The sequence below is a fragment of the Marmota flaviventris genome, chromosome 9, assembly GCF_047511675.1.
Source record: "Marmota flaviventris isolate mMarFla1 chromosome 9, mMarFla1.hap1, whole genome shotgun sequence".
NCBI lineage: Eukaryota > Metazoa > Chordata > Mammalia > Rodentia > Sciuridae > Marmota > Marmota flaviventris.
This window is the reverse complement of record NC_092506.1, coordinates 7,816,531-7,833,867: the sequence shown is the minus strand read 5'-3', so window position 1 is coordinate 7,833,867 and position 17,337 is coordinate 7,816,531. Positions and strand designations below refer to the sequence as shown.

Below are 17,337 nucleotides of genomic sequence, written 5' to 3'. Positions count from 1 at the left end.
TCCGCCAAAAGCTAAAAATATTTCCCACAGAGTAAGGACGCTCCAGGGAGAATCAGTTTATTGGGGAGTGGGTGAAGTTGGTCAGACCCCATAAATAGGAGAGGACAGGGAGCCCAAGGACAGGAAGAGGGCAGTGTCCTTAGTTACCAGGATGCAGGGACCTAGAGGCTGAGAAAGTGAGGATTCCAGGAAGGGGCCTAAAGACCTAACTCCAGTGGCCCACTCTCAGGGTGCCCAGCTGGAGCTGGCCCAAGGGATAGCAAACACTCAAGGGTAGGCTTGGGGTCTGGTCTGGAAGCTCAGATCTTCTCATCAGGGGCTGGCAGACGCTGTTGAGAAGGCTCTACACCCCAGATCTCCCTGGCATACTGGGCAATGGTGCGGTCACTGGAGAACTTGCCGGAGGTGGCTATGTTCCGGATCACCATCCGCGTCCATTCTCTCGGGTTCTGTAGGCCAAAGGGGAACTCTGAAGTTCACTCCCGTAAGCATGTTCCCCAACTTCTGCCTCATCCCAGCCACAGCCACCAAAGCCCTGCCAACCCCCGCCCAGGACCTCTCACCTTGTACAGGGCACTGACTTTCTCCTGGCATTTAATATAATCTTCATAATCTGCAAAGACTTTAAACCTGGAAGGGAAAGGAGAGGCAGCAAGGTCTGGGTCATTCTGCCCCAGTGGATAGCTAGGGACTTGGAGAGTGATGCTGCTTTCAAAAGAACCTGGCCACAGGGCTGGGGATGTGGCTCAAGCGGTAGCGCGCTGGATTGGCATGCGGGGCCCTGGGTTCGATCCTCAACACCACATAAAAATAAAAAATAAAGATATTGTGTCCACCTAAATAAAACTAAAATATAAATTAAAAAAAAAAAAAAAAGAACCCGGCCACAGCTGCTCAGGACCCTGTTCAGCCTCCCCACCCCCACCCCTAAGCTCTGCCCAGCCCAGCAGCCCAGTTGCATGGTTGCTTGGACAGCCAGCTCACCGGTCATGGTGCATGAGCATGTTGACAATGTCCTTGAATAAGTCAGGTTGTTTGGGAGAGAAGAAGCCGCTGCTCAGCTGCTCAATAACCTGCCGGAGCTCAGGAATGCGGTCATAGTACTCCTGGGCATTATACCTGCCAGGGCAGAGCTGTAGTCAACTCCCTAGTAAGGGCTTCCTGGATCCTCCTCCAGAGAAGATCTGGGAAGGAGCTGGGGTTGTGGCTCAGTGTTAGAGCGCTTGCCTAGCATGTGTGAGGCACTGGGTTCGATCCTCAGCACCACATATAAATAAATGAATAAAATAAAGGCATTCTGTCAACTACAAAAAAAAAAAAAAAAAAAAAAAGATCTGGGAAGTCCCAAGCTTCAGTCAAACCCAGGCCCAGCCTGCTGCTGTCCTCCCTGAGCTGCTACACTCCCTCTGGAGGTCCCTTCCCAGCAGTCCCCTCCACTCTGCTCCACTTTTCCTCTCCCACTTTGTGGATGAGGAAACTCAGCCTGGATGGAAAGGTAAGTCTTAGAGCCAAGGGCCCAAACCCGGGCTCTTCCACACCACTACTGCTTCCTCCATGAATGGCCTGGGCTGGTGTGCAGCTCCGTGGTAGAGCCCTGGGTTCTATTCCCAGCACCAGGAAAGAAAAAAGAAAGAAAAAGAAGCAAAGGAAAGGAAAAAACCTCTGTGAATGTCTTTTCTCCGCCACCATCCCAAGCCCATCCCTGGCCTTGTCTTTGAGCTCCAGGTGGCACCAACAGGTACATCCTCAGGTATGTCCCTTAATTTCTGATAATCCAACCCAGATCACTGCAGGCGTACCAGCTTTCCTCCACTTTCTGAGATGGCAAAACCTATTCCCCAGACTCCCCATTCGACACCCTCCACAAGGCCAGCCTGGCCTCCTTCACTTCCTGCCCTTTCCTCTCAGAAACCAAGGCCTCCTCCACAATGTCTCTGATCCCAGGCCCCTGTGCTGTCCTGCTTTAGGTGACTCTTTGGGCCCCCACACAGTCCCCCCTCCACTCCCTACAGCCCAGTCTCTGCCCTGCAACCGGAACTGTTCTAAAGCCTAGTCCTAAAAATATGGGAGCTTGCTCAGAATGTTTCACAGCACCTTCCTGCCGAAAGGACAAAGCCAATTTTTAGTCAAGCCTCACAGGAGAGATTCTTCTTGGCATTGAATGCCAGCTCTCTAAGGCTGTTGGTGGAAGTATAAACTGGAATCAATCTGGCAACCTGTGTCTGAGCCTTAAGAGCTCATAATTTTTGACCAAAAACAAAACAAAACAAAAAACTCTTCTAGTAATTCTTTTAAGGGAACAATGATGTAAAAGGTTATTCATTACAGTAATGTTTAGACTAACAGGCAAAATTAACCTTAATGTCCAACCACATGAAATGAATTAAATATATAAGCCTGGTGTGGTGGCACATGCCTGTAATCCCAGCTGATGAGGAAGCTGAGGCAGGAGGATGGTGAGCTCAAAGCTAGACAGCAACTTAACAAGGCCCTAAGCCACTCAGTGAGACTCTGTCTCTAAATAAAATATAAACAAAAGGACTGGGGATGTGGCTCAGTGGTTAAGTGCCTCTGAGTTCAATCCCAGGTCCAAATAATAATAATAATAATAATAATAATAATAATAATAATAATAATAATAATAATGCATGTCCTTAAGATGGAACACTATACAAACATTTTAAAAGATTTTGAAAACTAATGACATGGAAAAATGTCTTGCTAAGCTAGGCATGGTGACACACACCTGTCCCAGCAACTCAGGAGGCTGAGGCAGGAGGATCACGAGTTCAAACCCAGCCTCAGCAACTTAGTGAGACCCTACGCAACTCAGTGAGATTGTCTCTAAATAAAGTACACAAAAGGTCTGGGGGCCCTGAGGTTGTGGCTCAGTGGTAGAGTGCTTGCCTAGCACATCTGAGGTACTGGGTTCCATCCTCAGCACCATATAAAAAAAATAAAGTTAGCGTGTTCATCTACAACTAAAAATTAAAAAAAATAAATTTTTAAAAAAAGGTCTGGGGATGTGGCTCAGTGGTTAAGCGCTCCGGGTTCAATCTCTGGTACCAAAAAAAAAAAAAAAAAAGTCTCTCTAGCCAGGCATGGTGGCACATGCCTGTAATCCCAGCTATTCAGGAGGCTGAGGGAAGAGGATCACAAGTTCAAGGGCAGCTTTCAACAACTTAGTAAGACCTTGTCTTAAGGGCTGGGGATGTGGCTCAAGCGGTAGCGTGCTCGTCTGGCATGTGTGCGGCCCGGGTTCGATCCTCAGCACCACATACCAACAAAGATGTTGTGTCTGCCAATAACTAAAAAAATAAATAAATAAATATGTTAAAAAAAAAAAAGACCTTGTCTTAAAATAAAATAACAAATAAAAGAGCTGGAGATGCCCTTTCCTAACAGAAACCAAGGCCTCCTCCACAATGTCTCTAATTCCAGGCCCTGCTTTAGCTGACACTTTGGGCCCCACACAGTCCCCTGTAGCATGTGTGAAGCCTTCAGTTCAATCCCTAGGACTGCAAAAAAATAAGAAAGAAAAGGTCTCTTCAGTATTAAATAAGGTATCAGAGCTTAAAATTTACATACCTTATTCCCAACATTTGTTAAACATTTTTCTTCTTTGTACCAGGGATTGAACCCAAGGATGCTTAACCACTGAACCACATCCCAAGCCTTTTTTATTTTTTATTTTGAGGCAGCATCTCACTAGGTTGCATATAGCCTTTCTAAGTTGCTGATGCTGGCTTCAAACCTGCAATCCTCCCGCCTCAGCCTCCCAAGCCCCTGGGATTACAGGGATGTTTCACCATGCTGGCCCTTATCCCCAACTTTTAAAAACTATATATGCATGTACACATACATATGTGTGTGTGTGTGTGTGTGTGTGTGTGAGAGAGAGAGAGAGTGTGTGTATACATAGAAACACACATAAAGAAGGGAACTTCGGCTTTTAACCTAGGTGTGCAATTATGGGTGACAATTATTTTACTCTTTGTTGTTTTATATTTTTCTAATTAATGAGGAGGTATTACTTTTATAATTAAAAAATCATACTTAAAAAAAAATAAATTTTAGGCTGGGATGTAGCTCAGTGGTAGAGTACTCACTCACCTAGCATGTGGAGAGCCCTCAATTAGATTGCAGCACCACAAAAATAAATAAAATTTTAGCTGGGAATCCCAGCTACTTGGGAAGTTGAGGCAGGAGGATTATGAGTTTGAGGCCAGCCTAGGCCAAAAAAAAAATTAATGGAAAAAAAAAAAAAAGTTCCTCTAGGTCTGGGATTGTGGCTCAGTGGCAGAGCACTTGCCTAGCATGTGTGAGGCACTGGGTTCTATTCTCAACACCACGTATCGATAATAAAATAAAAGTCCATTGAACAACAAAAAAATTAAAAAAAAAAAAAAAAAAACTCCTTTAATAACTGTGCTCCTGACCACAGCACAGTTGTAACTACAACTCTACGGTCTTCTCTTTGGCCATGATTTCCAGGTAGCTAATGGTTTAATTTTACCTCCAATTCCATCATAATATTATCCCTTAGGGTTGACATGATTTTCTGTTTCTTTCTCTTCACTTCTGTGTTCTTCTTTCTTTCCCCATTTCATTCACCTTATGAACTTCCACAATACTCATGGCCATAACTAAGCCCTTGCACAGCCTGGGTCCCTTTCCAGGCATGCCCCTGCCTCCTAACCCTGCACTCCAACAGCCATAGTTAGTGCCTCCTGCCAATGAACACTCAACTTTGGAGTCCTTGACCCCCATTTACCCTCTTTGGTCAAGCCTGTCCACGTCCTCCACCCGCATGCCAAAGATGAAGAAGTTCTCCTCTCCTGCCTCTTCTGCCATTTCCACATTGGCCCCGTCCATGGTGCCAATGGTCAGAGCCCCATTGAGCATGAATTTCATGTTGCCGGTGCCTGAGGCCTCTGTGCCAGCTGTGGAGATCTGCTCAGAGAGGTCGGCTGCTGGGATCACTGTAGGGTAGCAGCAGAACTATGTCAACTTGGGGAACCGCCCCCTCCCAGCTGTATTAGGCTGGCCTGGGCAGAGCCAGATCAGGGTCCCCTCTACCTGATCCCTCTAGTCCTCACTAACCAATCTCCCTCTCCAACTCCACCCTCCTCCTCTTGTCATTCACCAATATCTGGGAGCCAGCCAACCTGAATCCTCCACTGTGTAATCTGAAGGGCACCACCAATACCCAGCTCCCCCGGGATTGCACCCTGCCCTGCCACCACTGAAGGAGCTCATGTTCGCAGCTCAGCCCTCTACAGCCCCTGCTTTAATGTGCAAGCACCCCAGGAAAAAATAACCAATGCCTCTCCTGGGACCTAACTAGTCAGGGCCTCCCTAGGTTCCTGCCAGTCGCACCCCACCTTTCTCGGCCAGCGAGACTCGGTAGTTCTCCAGGAAGATCACACGGAGGCGGTCTCCCACCACTGGGTCGTGGTTGACCACATCCCCAATGGCAGTGATGAGCTTGATGATCATCTTGGCCATGTGGTACCCGGGTGCGGCCTAAGAGCACAGTCTGGGGTCAGTGCCACCACCCTGTTCCTGACCCTTTATCCCACAAACCAGTGAGGTGGATTCAACCTAGATGTCAAGGCCCAGAGCTCTGGTCTGGGCTTCTCACCTTGCCTCCAATCATCACAGTCCGAGGCACAAAAAACTTATTGGGCTCCTTCTTGATGCCTATGGAAATGAGAGGATGAAGTAGGCCAGATTTTCCCTCAGGGTAGAAGCCCCTGAAAGCACCTAGGCAGCCAGGGCCTGGACTAGAAGATAGCAGGCCTGACTTGGGCAATTACTTGCCCTGTGGCTGTCCACGTCCCCCTCTCGAGCCTCAATTTGCCCATCTGTGGAATGGGGATAATACCATGTTGTCACCTAGCCCCAGGAGCTTTGGATCAAACAGTGTGGTGCTAGAAGCTGCAAACAGGGAGGACTGGGACAGGCGGAGACCTGCCACTCACGGTTGTACAGGGTGATGACATGAAGGCAGTTGAGGAGCTGACGTTTATATTCATGGATCCGTTTCACCTGGACATCGAAGAGTGAGTTGGGGTTGATGTGGACTTTGTATTCCCTCTCCAGGTAGGCAGAGAACTTCAACTTGTTTTCCTGCAGGCACAGTGGGGTGCTTACTAGTAGTCTTCAGGCATCAAGAAATCCACAGTCCAGGCTGGAGATATGGCTCAGTAGTAGAGATTCTGCCTGAGGCCCTGGACTCAAGCCCCAGCGCCACAAAAAAATAAAGATAAAAAAGAATTCCTATAGTCCTCATGTCGTCTTTCCTTTCACCCAGGCTCAGGAAGGTAGACGCAGGAGGCTCACTGGCCACCCTCTTCCACCCCTGCTCCAAGGCAGACATTGTAGTCCATGCCCACACGCTCCCAATGAGGTCGATGCTGCCCTCCATCACTGACCAGAACTCCAGGGTCTGGCAGGAGAGATGGGCTCTGACTGCCATCCTGACCCAGGCGTCTGGGTCCTCCTGCGCTCACCACATGCCAGCCCTGGGATAGCCATAGCCGTCCCAGCTGACAGCCCTCCCCACCTGCTTCACTTTGGCCACGTCCCGGATAAAGGCTTCATCGTCCACGTAGGAGAGTAGTTTGCGCAGCTGATCCAGGTCTGAGATGTATTCCTCCCCGATGCGCTGCGGGAGGATGGGGGTCAGCCAAGCCCCGTCCCTCCACCTCCTGCCTCCAGACATAGAGGAGGGGTCCCTTCCCAGGTCAGCCAGGCTCCTCCCCCCTAGCCTGCCGCTCTGGACCTCCCATCTCCTCCTCCAGCCCCCCTGTGAGGGCATGGTGCATCCTCTTCCCCTCCGGACCTTGAGCTCTGATGGCTGACCCCCGCTGAACACAGCTGGCCTTCCTGGATCCCTGGCCTTTCCGGCATAACCTTGAGCCTCCTCTATCAGACATCAGCCTCTCACAGTCTCATTTCAGTTGTGACCTGTTGATGACCCTTCCAATAGATTGTGAACTCCAGCAGGTTGACCTCTGTAGCCGGCCCCCATTAGCCCTTGAGTACAGCTCAGGCAGATAAGGAAATGGTGCTCCTCTCTCCGGACACATGCTAGGCTTGGGAACCCAATGGAGGATGGATTTCAGCCCTCACCTGGGAGCACTTGCACAGTGAGCTACCTGCACAACGGTACCCATCTGATGCCTGAAGGGATCTGTGTTGGCCCTACTGGCCCTATAGTGGCCTCTCACCTCAGCAATGACCTCTGCCAACCCCGGGTTACACAGAACCAGCCATCGCCGTGGGGTGATGCCATTGGTCTTGTTCTGGAACTTATGAGGCTCCAGCTCATAGAAGTCCTTGAAGCTGCAGCATGAGGTTGGGTGGGAGTCACCACTCACTCCAGCAGGGCTCTCCTCCCTGGGGTCCCTACTCTAATTTCTAGAATGGGGGATGCAGCCCTGGGGGAGGTGGGGTGCTGAGCTTAAGAGGGGTCAGCTGGAAACAGGACTGTACTGGAAAGGGTTATGGTGTGTATAAAAACCCGACATCTTTGGAAGGGGCCATCAGGGATGAGGTGGTGCCTGATCGGACCGACCGAGTGGGACCTCCAGGGCACGGTGGGGTGGGTGGGGCCGAAAGAGGGGCGGGTCTTCGGGGTAGGCTCACATGGTCTTCTTGAGGATCTCAGAGTGGATGCGAGCCACGCCGTTGACCGCGTGCGACCCGGCGATGCACAGGTGCGCCATGTTGATGCGCTTCACCGCACCTTCCTCCACGAGTGACATGCGCCGAAGCCGGTCTACATCCCCGGGGAATGCGGCGGCCACCCTCTGTGCCGGAAGAGCCCAGAGTTAGGACCAGGACCCAGGAACTCGTGTCCCCAGCCCCTACCACCCGCCCAGCCTTGCCCATAGCCCTCACGTGCCCAAGGTTCAGGTCCTGGCTGGAAACCCCTGCCCCGCCCCGCTCCCAGGCACACTACCACCCCGGCTCACGTTGAGGAAGCGCTGATTGATCTCATAGATGATCTGAAGGTGCCGGGGCAGCAGAGTCTCCATTAGGTGCACAGGCCAGCGCTCCAGGGCCTCGGGCAGCACCGTGTGGTTGGTGTAGGCGCAGGTCTTCACTGTCACCTCCCAGGCCTGGGACACGAGGCAGGGTGTTAGGACAGAGGCTGGAGGGCACGGCCCTCCACACACCACAGCCCCCACCTTCAGGTCTCCCGTTCAGCTCTTGTCCTCCTCCCGTCTGGGAAGGGGACCCTGAGGCAGAGGACAAGCTCAAGGTGGCAGGGCCCTGAGCCCACCTTGTCCCAGTCCAGCCGCTCCAGGTCCACCAGGATCCTCATGAGCTCGGGGATGGCCAAGGAGGGGTGGGTGTCATTAAGCTGGATGGCCACCTAGGGGGAGGCAGAGGAGTCAATATGGGCCCTGACCCAAGTGCTGTGGTGACTGTCCTCTGCCCCTTCTGTGGCTGAGCTGGGACCGAGGTGCCCAAGGGTAGCAGGCCCCAGCAACAGCCAGGAAGAGCGCAGCTCCGCGCCTGCTTAAGGGAGAGGGAGCGCTGCCATCCCCCCAGCAGCCACATCCTCACCCACGGAGCCAGGCCGGCTAAGGCGGGAAGGGAGAGGTGGTGTCACACACGTGACAGGGTAAAGGCAGTCTTGGGGGCGTACCTTATCCGGGAAGGCATCGAAGTTCGTGCGCACAGGATCACGGCAGCCGAACTTGGAAGACTTGAAGCGCCGGATGATGTCCTGGAGGGTGGCAGCCACCACAAAGTACTCCTGCTTCAGCCGCAGCTCCTTCCCCTCGAAGAACTAGAGACAGTGCAAGATGGCAGGGATGTGGCCTAGAGTGCTGTGGGTGGGGCCAGGAGAGGCCCTGAACTACCCAGGCCCCCCAGACCCAAGGAGTAGAGCAGGAATGGGTCAGGGACAGGGGCACAGAGGGACTGAGGGTATTGTGGATGTCACCAGGGACAGCCATCCATGATGAGCTACCTTATCTTGCCTCCTTCAGGACTCAGGTGTCCTCCCACTCAGAGCTTGAGGTGGGGGACACAGGGCACACAGGGCCAGCAATATGCTCTAGTGACACTAGGGCAGCAGAGAGTGTCCCTCCCCAGCTCCCCTGACCCCCCTCCCAAGGACTCAAGCCCAAAGGGCAACGCACGTTATCATTGGGGTACAAGACACGGGAGATGTTCTCAGCCAGATTTCGGTCCAGCACAGCCTGGATGTAGCCGCCAATGTTGACTGAGGGACGAAGTGGGGACAGGGTCAGGCTGGAGCTGAGCGTGAGCCAGGCGGGGGGCGGGGGGGGGGGGGCTGCTAACTAGCAGGACGGGAGGATGAACTCACAGTCCTTGAGGTTGAAGTCATTGGGTGCCTTGGCGGACCAGAGGCGCATGGTGTTGACAACGTTGTTGCGGTAGCCGGGCACAGGTGTGTCGTAGGGCATGGCCAACACCACCTGAAGGGAGCACTCTGTCAGAGATGCCGGGTGGGGGCAGCCCTGGACATCTGCCTGCTTGTGACTCTGGAGCCTCCCTCTCCCACAGGGCTGGAGCTGAAGGCATGGCCCCTGCACTCTGTCACCTCCCAGCCCTGGTCCTGGCCCAGTGCCCGCATTCATTAGCTGTGTTACTATGAGCAAACAGATGACCTCTTTGGATCTCATCTAGAAGAAGCAGAAACCCCCAATTTCGATCTTATTACATTCTCATGAGTGTTCTGGGAAGCTAAAAAGCCAAGTGACAAGTCCAAAGCCCACGGTAGGGCTGGCTGTGTTGGTGGCTACTCTGCAGTGATGTGGCTGAGCAAAAGCCAGAGGACACTCTGGACTCATGAGAGGGCTAAGGGATCCCTGGGTTATGAAAGGGCACAGAGGTCAAGTCTATCTAAAGGTCTTATGTCTGGTTGATCATGGAGGTAATTAGCAGTGACTGATGCTGTCCCCGCCTCCCTCAGAGTAATGGCTGCTAAACTCGGCCTGCCACCTCAGTGCCAAGGCACATCCACTCCTCCAAGGGAGCCCCTTGAGGAGACATCAGCCACTCTCCCACTTGGAGCACAGAAACTGGGAGGGGGAACAACCGATCCAAGAGCAGAGAGGCAGGCTGGCAGAGCCCGAGGGAGCCAGTCTCTGGTGTTCTAGCCGGAGCCGCAGGTGCCAGCCGCCACGGCCCCTGGGCCTCATTCTGAATATCAGTGGAATAAATGCCACTTCTGAAAGCATAGAGGCTTCTGGGAGGCCCATCTGGAGGCCGTGACCTGCAACCACAGCAAGAGGACTGACCAGGGATTCAGCTGCCTGCTTAGCTTTAGGCCCCCTGTAACTTGCTGTTGGGTGATGCAGAGCAACTGTATTCGGGAGGCCTTAATTTTCTCCCCTTGGCCCCTTTTGAGGTTGTCGGTTTGCTTTCCTCAGTACCCCCAGGTCAGCTCTGCAGGAGTCCGGTTGCTGTGACAGCCCTTTGATGACTCTAGTGGTGTGGACAGTAGTGGGGGCAGGGGAGAGGCATTGCCGGAGCAGGGACAACCTCTCTCCTCCTTTTGCACTGAGCCTGGGCCCCCTGTGATCCTCATTCCAGCCTTTCCTGGCTCCGGCTGTGTGACTGTAAGTAAGTGCTTAAACTCTCTGATCCTCAGGTGGTTGGGTTCAATAGCCTCCAGGCTCTTTCCTCTAGGAGCTCCCTCCCCCAGCCCTTCATCCTCACCTGAGTGTCCACCCACTTGGCTCCCTGGCTCGTGTGCTCCACTCGGCCATAGAAGTGCACAGGCAACATGAACTCAGGTCGAGCCTTCTCCCAAGGGTTGCCGTAACGAAGCCAGTCATCAGCCTCCTCCATCTGAGCGGAAGGCAGGTCAGGGCAAAAGAAGGCAGCGTCAGACCCAGGGACCCAGGCCATGGTGGCTGATGAGGCAGGGCAGGAGCAGAGGCCTGGAGCGCCCTCTACAGTGGGCCCTGGTTTGGTGGGCTGTCCTGTAGGACAAGTCTGTCCCTAGCGGTCCATAGTGTAGACCACATATTCCAGGGGTCACCAGCTGGTTTGAGGGCAACTGGGGAGGGGCCGGGGTGCTTTCTTTGGAAGCTGGGGCTGATTCTGGAACTATCCGTATTTGGATGACCAAATGGGAGACCTCTGCATCAGGACTGACTGGGTGCCAGCCACAAGGTCAGGACCAAAGCTGCTCACCTGCCAACCCCCGCAGATCTTCTGGTTAAAAATCCCAAACTCATAGCGAATCCCGTAGCCATAGGCAGCCAGGCCCAGTGTTGCCATGGAGTCCAGAAAGCAGGCTGGGGGTGTTCATGGAGGTGGGTGTCAGGGACCCACAGGAAGGAACCCTCTGCCCAGCCCACTCCTGTAAGCCACCTCTCACCTGCCAGCCGTCCCAGGCCCCCGTTGCCCAGCCCTGCATCCTCCTCAATTTCCTCTAGCTCCTCCATGTCCAGGCCCAGCTGTGGGGAGGGGTGGCAGTGGTCAGTACCAAGTGCCAGCAGAGAACACCCCCAGTCCTAAAGCCCCCCCCACCACACCTGGTAGGTGGCCTCATCACAGGCATTCTCCAAGGCCAGGTTCACCATGGTGTTCTGCAGTGTCCGTCCCATGTAGAACTCCAGAGACAGATAGTAGATCCTCTGCCCAGAGAGACAGGCGGACAGGAAAGGGGTCAGAGTCACCCATCAGCGTTCAGCCTCTCACCCTTCTGTCTCACTCCCACGCCCCAGCATGTCTCATATCTGTTCCCAATTTTTTTTTTTTTTTGTCCTCACTCAGACTTCAGGGCACAGGTAAGGCACATCATTCCTCTGACTTCGGACACATGCCTTTTCTCTCTGGCCTCAGTTTCCCCATCTGGAGAATGGGGCTGGTCAGACCCACCTCAGGAATTGAGGTGCTTGGGAGAAGTGGAGTCCCCCTCAGTCATACCCACACACCCCCAATAGTCCATCAGGGGGTCAGGATGTAAAGAAGCACCTATAAGTACTCCCCCAAAGGACAAGGACAAGGCCCAGAGAAAAGAGGCCTTTATTCAAGGTCACACAGTGACTCAGGGCTAGAGATTGCCGCCTCCCATCCATGCAGTGCCCAGTTCCTCTTGGCCCTCTAGCCTCAGTGCCAAGAAGCGGATGGAGAGACAGCCGGCATGAGGATGCTGATAGTGCCTGGTCTCCCCGTTTCCTGGTCCCCTCCCGCCCCTCCCCCACCCCTGGCATGGGGTATTAGGTTGCTGACATTTATCCATGACCCCACCAGACACTTGATCCCTGCTGTCCCAGACTCCCTAGCCTTGCCCCACCCATGGTACAGGCATACCACACACACATACGGTGACATGTCCTCCCACCGAGGGCCCAAACCAGGCCACCTGAACCTTCCTGCCATCAGCAGCCCCTCCAACCTTAAATGGGCACTAGCCCTTTATAAGCAGCCACCTGCCCTCAGCCCCCTGCCTAGCCCCTAGCCTCACCCTTTCAGCTTGGCACCCTGGATCCTCCAACCCCAAGACCCTGAGGTTTTGTCACGGAAAACCCAGGCCCCAGGAAGGGGTAGCCACTTGGTCAGGGTCTCCCAGCTCCCTGGCAGAATCCCAGCCCATCCTCCCCCTCTAGGGTGCCCCCAGTAGCACCTTGGGGTCCTTCTCATAGTAGTGCTGCTGTGTGCGGATCCAGCGCCCAACGAGGTGGTCACGCACAGTGTGGGCCAGTGCAAAGTAGTAGTCGCGTGGGGTGGCCACATTGCGGTCCTTGACCAGTGTGAAATGGAGGTGCCGGTTGAAGTTCTTTTTCAGTTCAGTCACATTCTCCACGCCGGCCAGGCCACGAACGCTGATTTGCTTTCTCTTCTCATGGTCTGACAGGGGCCGGGACATGGTTGCAGGAGGGCGGGCCGGACTGAGGGGCAAGTGGACAGGCGGCCTCTGCGGAACCTCCAGCCAGGGAGTGGAGCTCCCCAGCCCAGAAGGGATTTAAAGCCTGGCTCAGAGCAGCTTGCCCCACCTCCCCTGCCATGGGAGGGTCTTGGCCAGGAGGCTTGGAGCTATTTTGGGGGCAAGAGGAGGGGAGGGAAGGGAGGCCTGTTTGCAGCCTGTACTGACCCACTTCCTACAGTCCGTCTTCTGTCCTGTTCCTGCTTTTTGCAGGTTTCCAGGCAAGATGAGGCAGGCAGCATTGGCCTGGGAGGCTGTGACTTGGGCTAAGGCATCCCCCACTGGGCCCCTTTCCTGAGCTACAGATGAAGTGTGGGATTGGACTGTGGACTTTTTTTTTTTTTTTAATGTTTTTTTTTTTTTTTTACTTATAGGCGAACACAATACCTTTATTTTATTTTTATGTGGTGCTGAGGATCAAACCCAGTGCCTTATGCATGTGAGGCGAGTGCTCTCCCTCTGAGCCACAATCCCAGCCCCATGGACTGTGGACTCTTGCAGAGGCTGGGGGGCTGTTGCAGGGAACGGGTTTCAGGAGGCCTAGTCCTGGGTTCTAGACACAATCTACCCTCAGCAGAGCAGCAGGGCTTGCTTTACACTTTTTTGCTTTTCTTTTAATGGTGCTGGAGATGGAAGCCAGGTCCTGCTAAGTGATATCCTCAGCCCTTTAGATATTTGCCAGGAGGTGCAGACTGAGGAAAAATGAGCCCTGGTCAGGTTTATCATGACAGAGAACCTGGGCTGGGGCGCCGTTGGTGGCTGCACACAGGTAGGAGGGCTGCATGTTATGGCAAGAGGGGCCAAGAACTAAGGGTCAGTGTGCCTTGAACGGAGGTGTGGCCAGCATTCAAGACACTGAGCAGCTGTGAGAAGGGGGACCAGGACCTGAGTTCCAGCAGGTGGCATGTGGGGGGGTGTTGCCTAAGGTAGGGAAACTGCCCTCACCCCACCCCTACCAAAGTTGAGCCACACTAAGTTCCCCCTGTTGCTGTCCCTCAAGGAGCTCTGCAGTGACCTTTCCGTGAGGCATGGTCAGATTACAGGCGAGCTGTGCTGAGGCTCCCAGCCTGGAGCAGGAGTCCCTGGGAACTGTAGTCCTGTGGGCCACCGCGAGGGGTGGCATTCGGGTCTCCCTGGGACTCACATGCCTTCTCTCACCCCCCACTGCCTATCTGGGGCCATGCACAGGGCAAGGATTAGTAGGTCAGGATTCACGGCTCTGTGACCTCACTTAAAAAATGGGATCTACTCTGCACCTTTCCCCCATTCAGCTTCAGGCCCCCATTCATTGCTTATGTCCTGTCCCTGACACTGGTTTGCTGTGTGCCCTTGGACTGGTCGCTTTAGCTTTCTGAGCCTTAGATTCCATTGTCTACTTCTGCTGGGTGCGCAGAATCCTAATGGCTCCAGAGGCTGAGGCAGAAGGATCACAAGTTCAAAGCCAGTCTCAGCAACTCAGTGAGATCCTGTCTCCAAAAATAAAAAAGGGCTGGAGATGTGGCTCAGTAGTTCAGTGCCCCTGGGTTCAATCCCTGATACCCCTTTCAAAAAAAAAAAATTATATTCTCAAATTGAGGCTATATAAACCCTGCCTCTTCCAGTTGCCCTAATCTCTTGAGGGTAGACTTTGGAACTTGTTTTTATTCTTTGGGCAAAGAGAACCTAGGAGTCTGTACTATTTCAAAGGCTGGCTGGGCCTCCCAGGGTGGCAGGCTAGTCCAGGGGAAGAACTGGCTTTTATACTTGAGGGCCAAAGCAGCAGGTCAGAGAGGTTTGGGCAGCTGTGGGGTGCTATTGAGTCTGCTTCAGGACAACCAAGCTGTTGACTAAGCTGCAGCAGTGCAGGCCCATTTGCAAGGCCTCCACTCTTCCACCTGCCCCAGACAGAGGGGTGTTGGCCTGCTTGTATTTGGGGGATGGGGAGGCCACATTTCCAGGAGATCAAGAAAACAATGAATAGCACTTGGGTAGACAGTGACAACTTTTTTTTTCCTTGTGGTACAGAGGATGGAACCCACTGCCTCAAGCATAGTTTCTGAGGCACTATTTCCTTTTATTTTTGGTACCAGGACACTTAAACTGAGTCACATCCCCCAGGCCACTGAGGCTGGCTTAGAACTTGCAGTCCTCCTGCCTCAGTCTCCTGAGCCTCTGGGATTATAGGTGTGCACCACCACTCCTATTTCCCATTTTTAATGGAGAAAAAAAAAAAAAAAATGCCCGGCAGCTCCCTTTCACAATTCAATCCCCATCTCTGCATTCGGCTGCACCTAGCCTCTGGCATGGCCCCGTGTAAGGTGGCCCTGACCTGCATTCTCCCTTAGAGGGTTGTGGCAGAGCCGATTTCTTGGCAGTCACCACCTGACAAGCCTGAGCTCATTATCTAGATTTTCACCACCCTGATCGTGGCAGCATGCTGGGGTCACACAAACTCCACTGCCCCTTATTGCCTCCAAGACTTAACTCAGCCTATTGCCAAGGACCTGACTCCAACAGACCATCCCCACCTTACCTGACACCAAGGTTAGTGGGTGGGTACCTTGCTTGGTGCTGGCCCCACTCCCACCCCAGCCTTATCTTCCTGCACTCCAGGTACTGGCCTACAGGTCACCTGAGCTCTGGCTTTTCTGTGGGTTTCCCATTGTGTGGCACAACACCCTCTTGGACTGCCTCCAGGTTCTTCTCCCTGGGGTGACACCACCACAGGGCCCCACCTTTATTCTGCACACCCCAGCCCAGCATGTCAACCCCCCGAGGCTCAAAGTCACCTCCAGCTTCCCATCCTCTCCACTCTCCTTAAACTGCCCCTCACCCCAGGGGCATGAACCCTGAAAGCTCACTTTTCCACCTGAACCAAGTCGAGGTTGTTTATGTTCAGGTTTCTAAGCAGAAACTCGGCCTCCCTCCCTGGACCAATCTTGGGTTTCTGCAGGGTGTCTGGCCCAGTCTCCGTAACAGAGTCCTGATGCTGACCTTTCCCAACTGGCATGCCCCTGGCCAAGTTCGAAGGAGCTGGGATGATCACTGCTGCAGCAGCAGAAACCAGAACAGCCCTGTCACAATAGGAGGGTGGGTCTTTCTTGCACCCAAGGTAGTGTTAAGGCAGGTAGACAAGTGTTTCCCATCTTCCCAAACACTGCCACCGGGCAGGTGCTTGCCGCCACTCAACAGGACCAACAGCTTCCACTCGTGTGGACGGATGCCTTTTTAGCCACTGTTACTCTCCAAAACCTTAAAAGCTGTGGGCTGGGGGCCGAGAGGGAGGGAGCACAGGAATGGAGCTGGCCCCAGGAGAGAGGCGGAGGAGAAAGCTGGGCTGTGGTTAAGTCATTTATTGATTTTTATTTCTAAAACCCACATAGCGCCACTTTGCTGCTTCCAGAGCTTCAAAGAGCTAATTAACCGCCCAATGAGCCCACCAGGGAAACCAAGCCTGTGGGGGAAGCAATGAGGTGAAGCCAAGGTCAAAGAGGGTAGCTGGGTTCCAAGGCCCTGTCCCAACTCCTGTCAATTAAGAGCAAAGGCCCACCCTTTTCTAGTTTAGGGATCAGTTAGGGAGGCCCACCCCACTCGCCTGCTTCCAAGCACTCGTCAATCCCTGCAGCTTGTGGCTAAGCACAGCATCCTGGACAGGCCCAGATGGCCGGCTCTGCTCCAGGGAACAGAAGCAGCCCCAGCTCAAAACTGGAGAGCAGCCCAGTTCTAAGGTGGCTCTTCCCAGGAGTGGCATAGCCAAGCAACAGCAGCAGAGGGTGGCCAAGAGCCTCACTACCTCATGGACTTGTAACACAATTTTTCTGATGCCACAACAGGTACCATGACAGCCCCAGACAAAGAAACAGCCAGCCTAATACCCTCCATGAAGATGTGCTGCTGACAAAGCACAAGGTAGGGCGCTATCTTGCCCCCACCACTCCCCAAGCCTACAGTGTTGGCAGCCGTGAGCCACCAGCAGAGAAAGAAAAAAAGCCACTTGGCGGTTTTAATTTTAGCTACTATGCCTGACAGGCAGGATTAGCTGGCTTGACCTTTAGTGCTGATGGCCCCCCAGGCCCAGGGCCTTAGTCAGGGGGCAGTTTGCAGGCACAAGTCACCACTGGAGCTTAGCAAATGTGGGGGTCCAAGTGCCAGGGAAAGGCCTTCAAAAGGACAAACGAGAGAGATATGGGATAAGCTTGGTTCTCAGTGCATGAACCAGAAACAAGACAGAGACGGAGGGGCCACCCACACGCTCCACTCCCGGAAACTCAGTCTCGCAGGGAGCAGGTGGAAGGCTTCCTTAATTAATGTCCCATGGCTTCACTCCAGAAGGGGGAACAGGGGCCAGATGCTGAACACAAACAAAGTATGGCAACCTTGGGGCCACTGTGGGTGGTGGCAGAGGGTTAAAAGAAAATAAAGAAACAGACCCA

At 53.5% G+C, this 17,337-nt stretch overlaps 1 protein-coding gene across 1 annotated transcript; it reads right to left on the bottom strand.

Annotated features, from left to right (window-relative positions):
* Window positions 1–32: 32 nt before the first annotated feature.
* Pygm (glycogen phosphorylase, muscle associated) lies at window positions 33–13,285 on the bottom strand. The gene is made up of 20 exons (XM_027944527.2): window positions 12,626–13,285; window positions 11,532–11,633; window positions 11,375–11,453; window positions 11,188–11,291; window positions 10,708–10,839; window positions 9,350–9,461; window positions 9,162–9,244; window positions 8,663–8,806; window positions 8,294–8,386; window positions 7,983–8,129; window positions 7,654–7,817; window positions 7,236–7,350; window positions 6,569–6,670; window positions 5,985–6,132; window positions 5,645–5,703; window positions 5,385–5,526; window positions 4,775–4,982; window positions 985–1,119; window positions 564–630; window positions 33–449 (listed from the first exon to the last, which is right to left on the bottom strand). The coding sequence occupies exons 1-20, from the start codon at window positions 12,866–12,868 to the stop codon at window positions 300–302; spliced, it is 2,529 nt and encodes an 842-aa protein (XP_027800328.2). The 5' UTR covers window positions 12,869–13,285; the 3' UTR covers window positions 33–299.
* Between the last annotated feature and the right edge of the window lie 4,052 nt (window positions 13,286–17,337).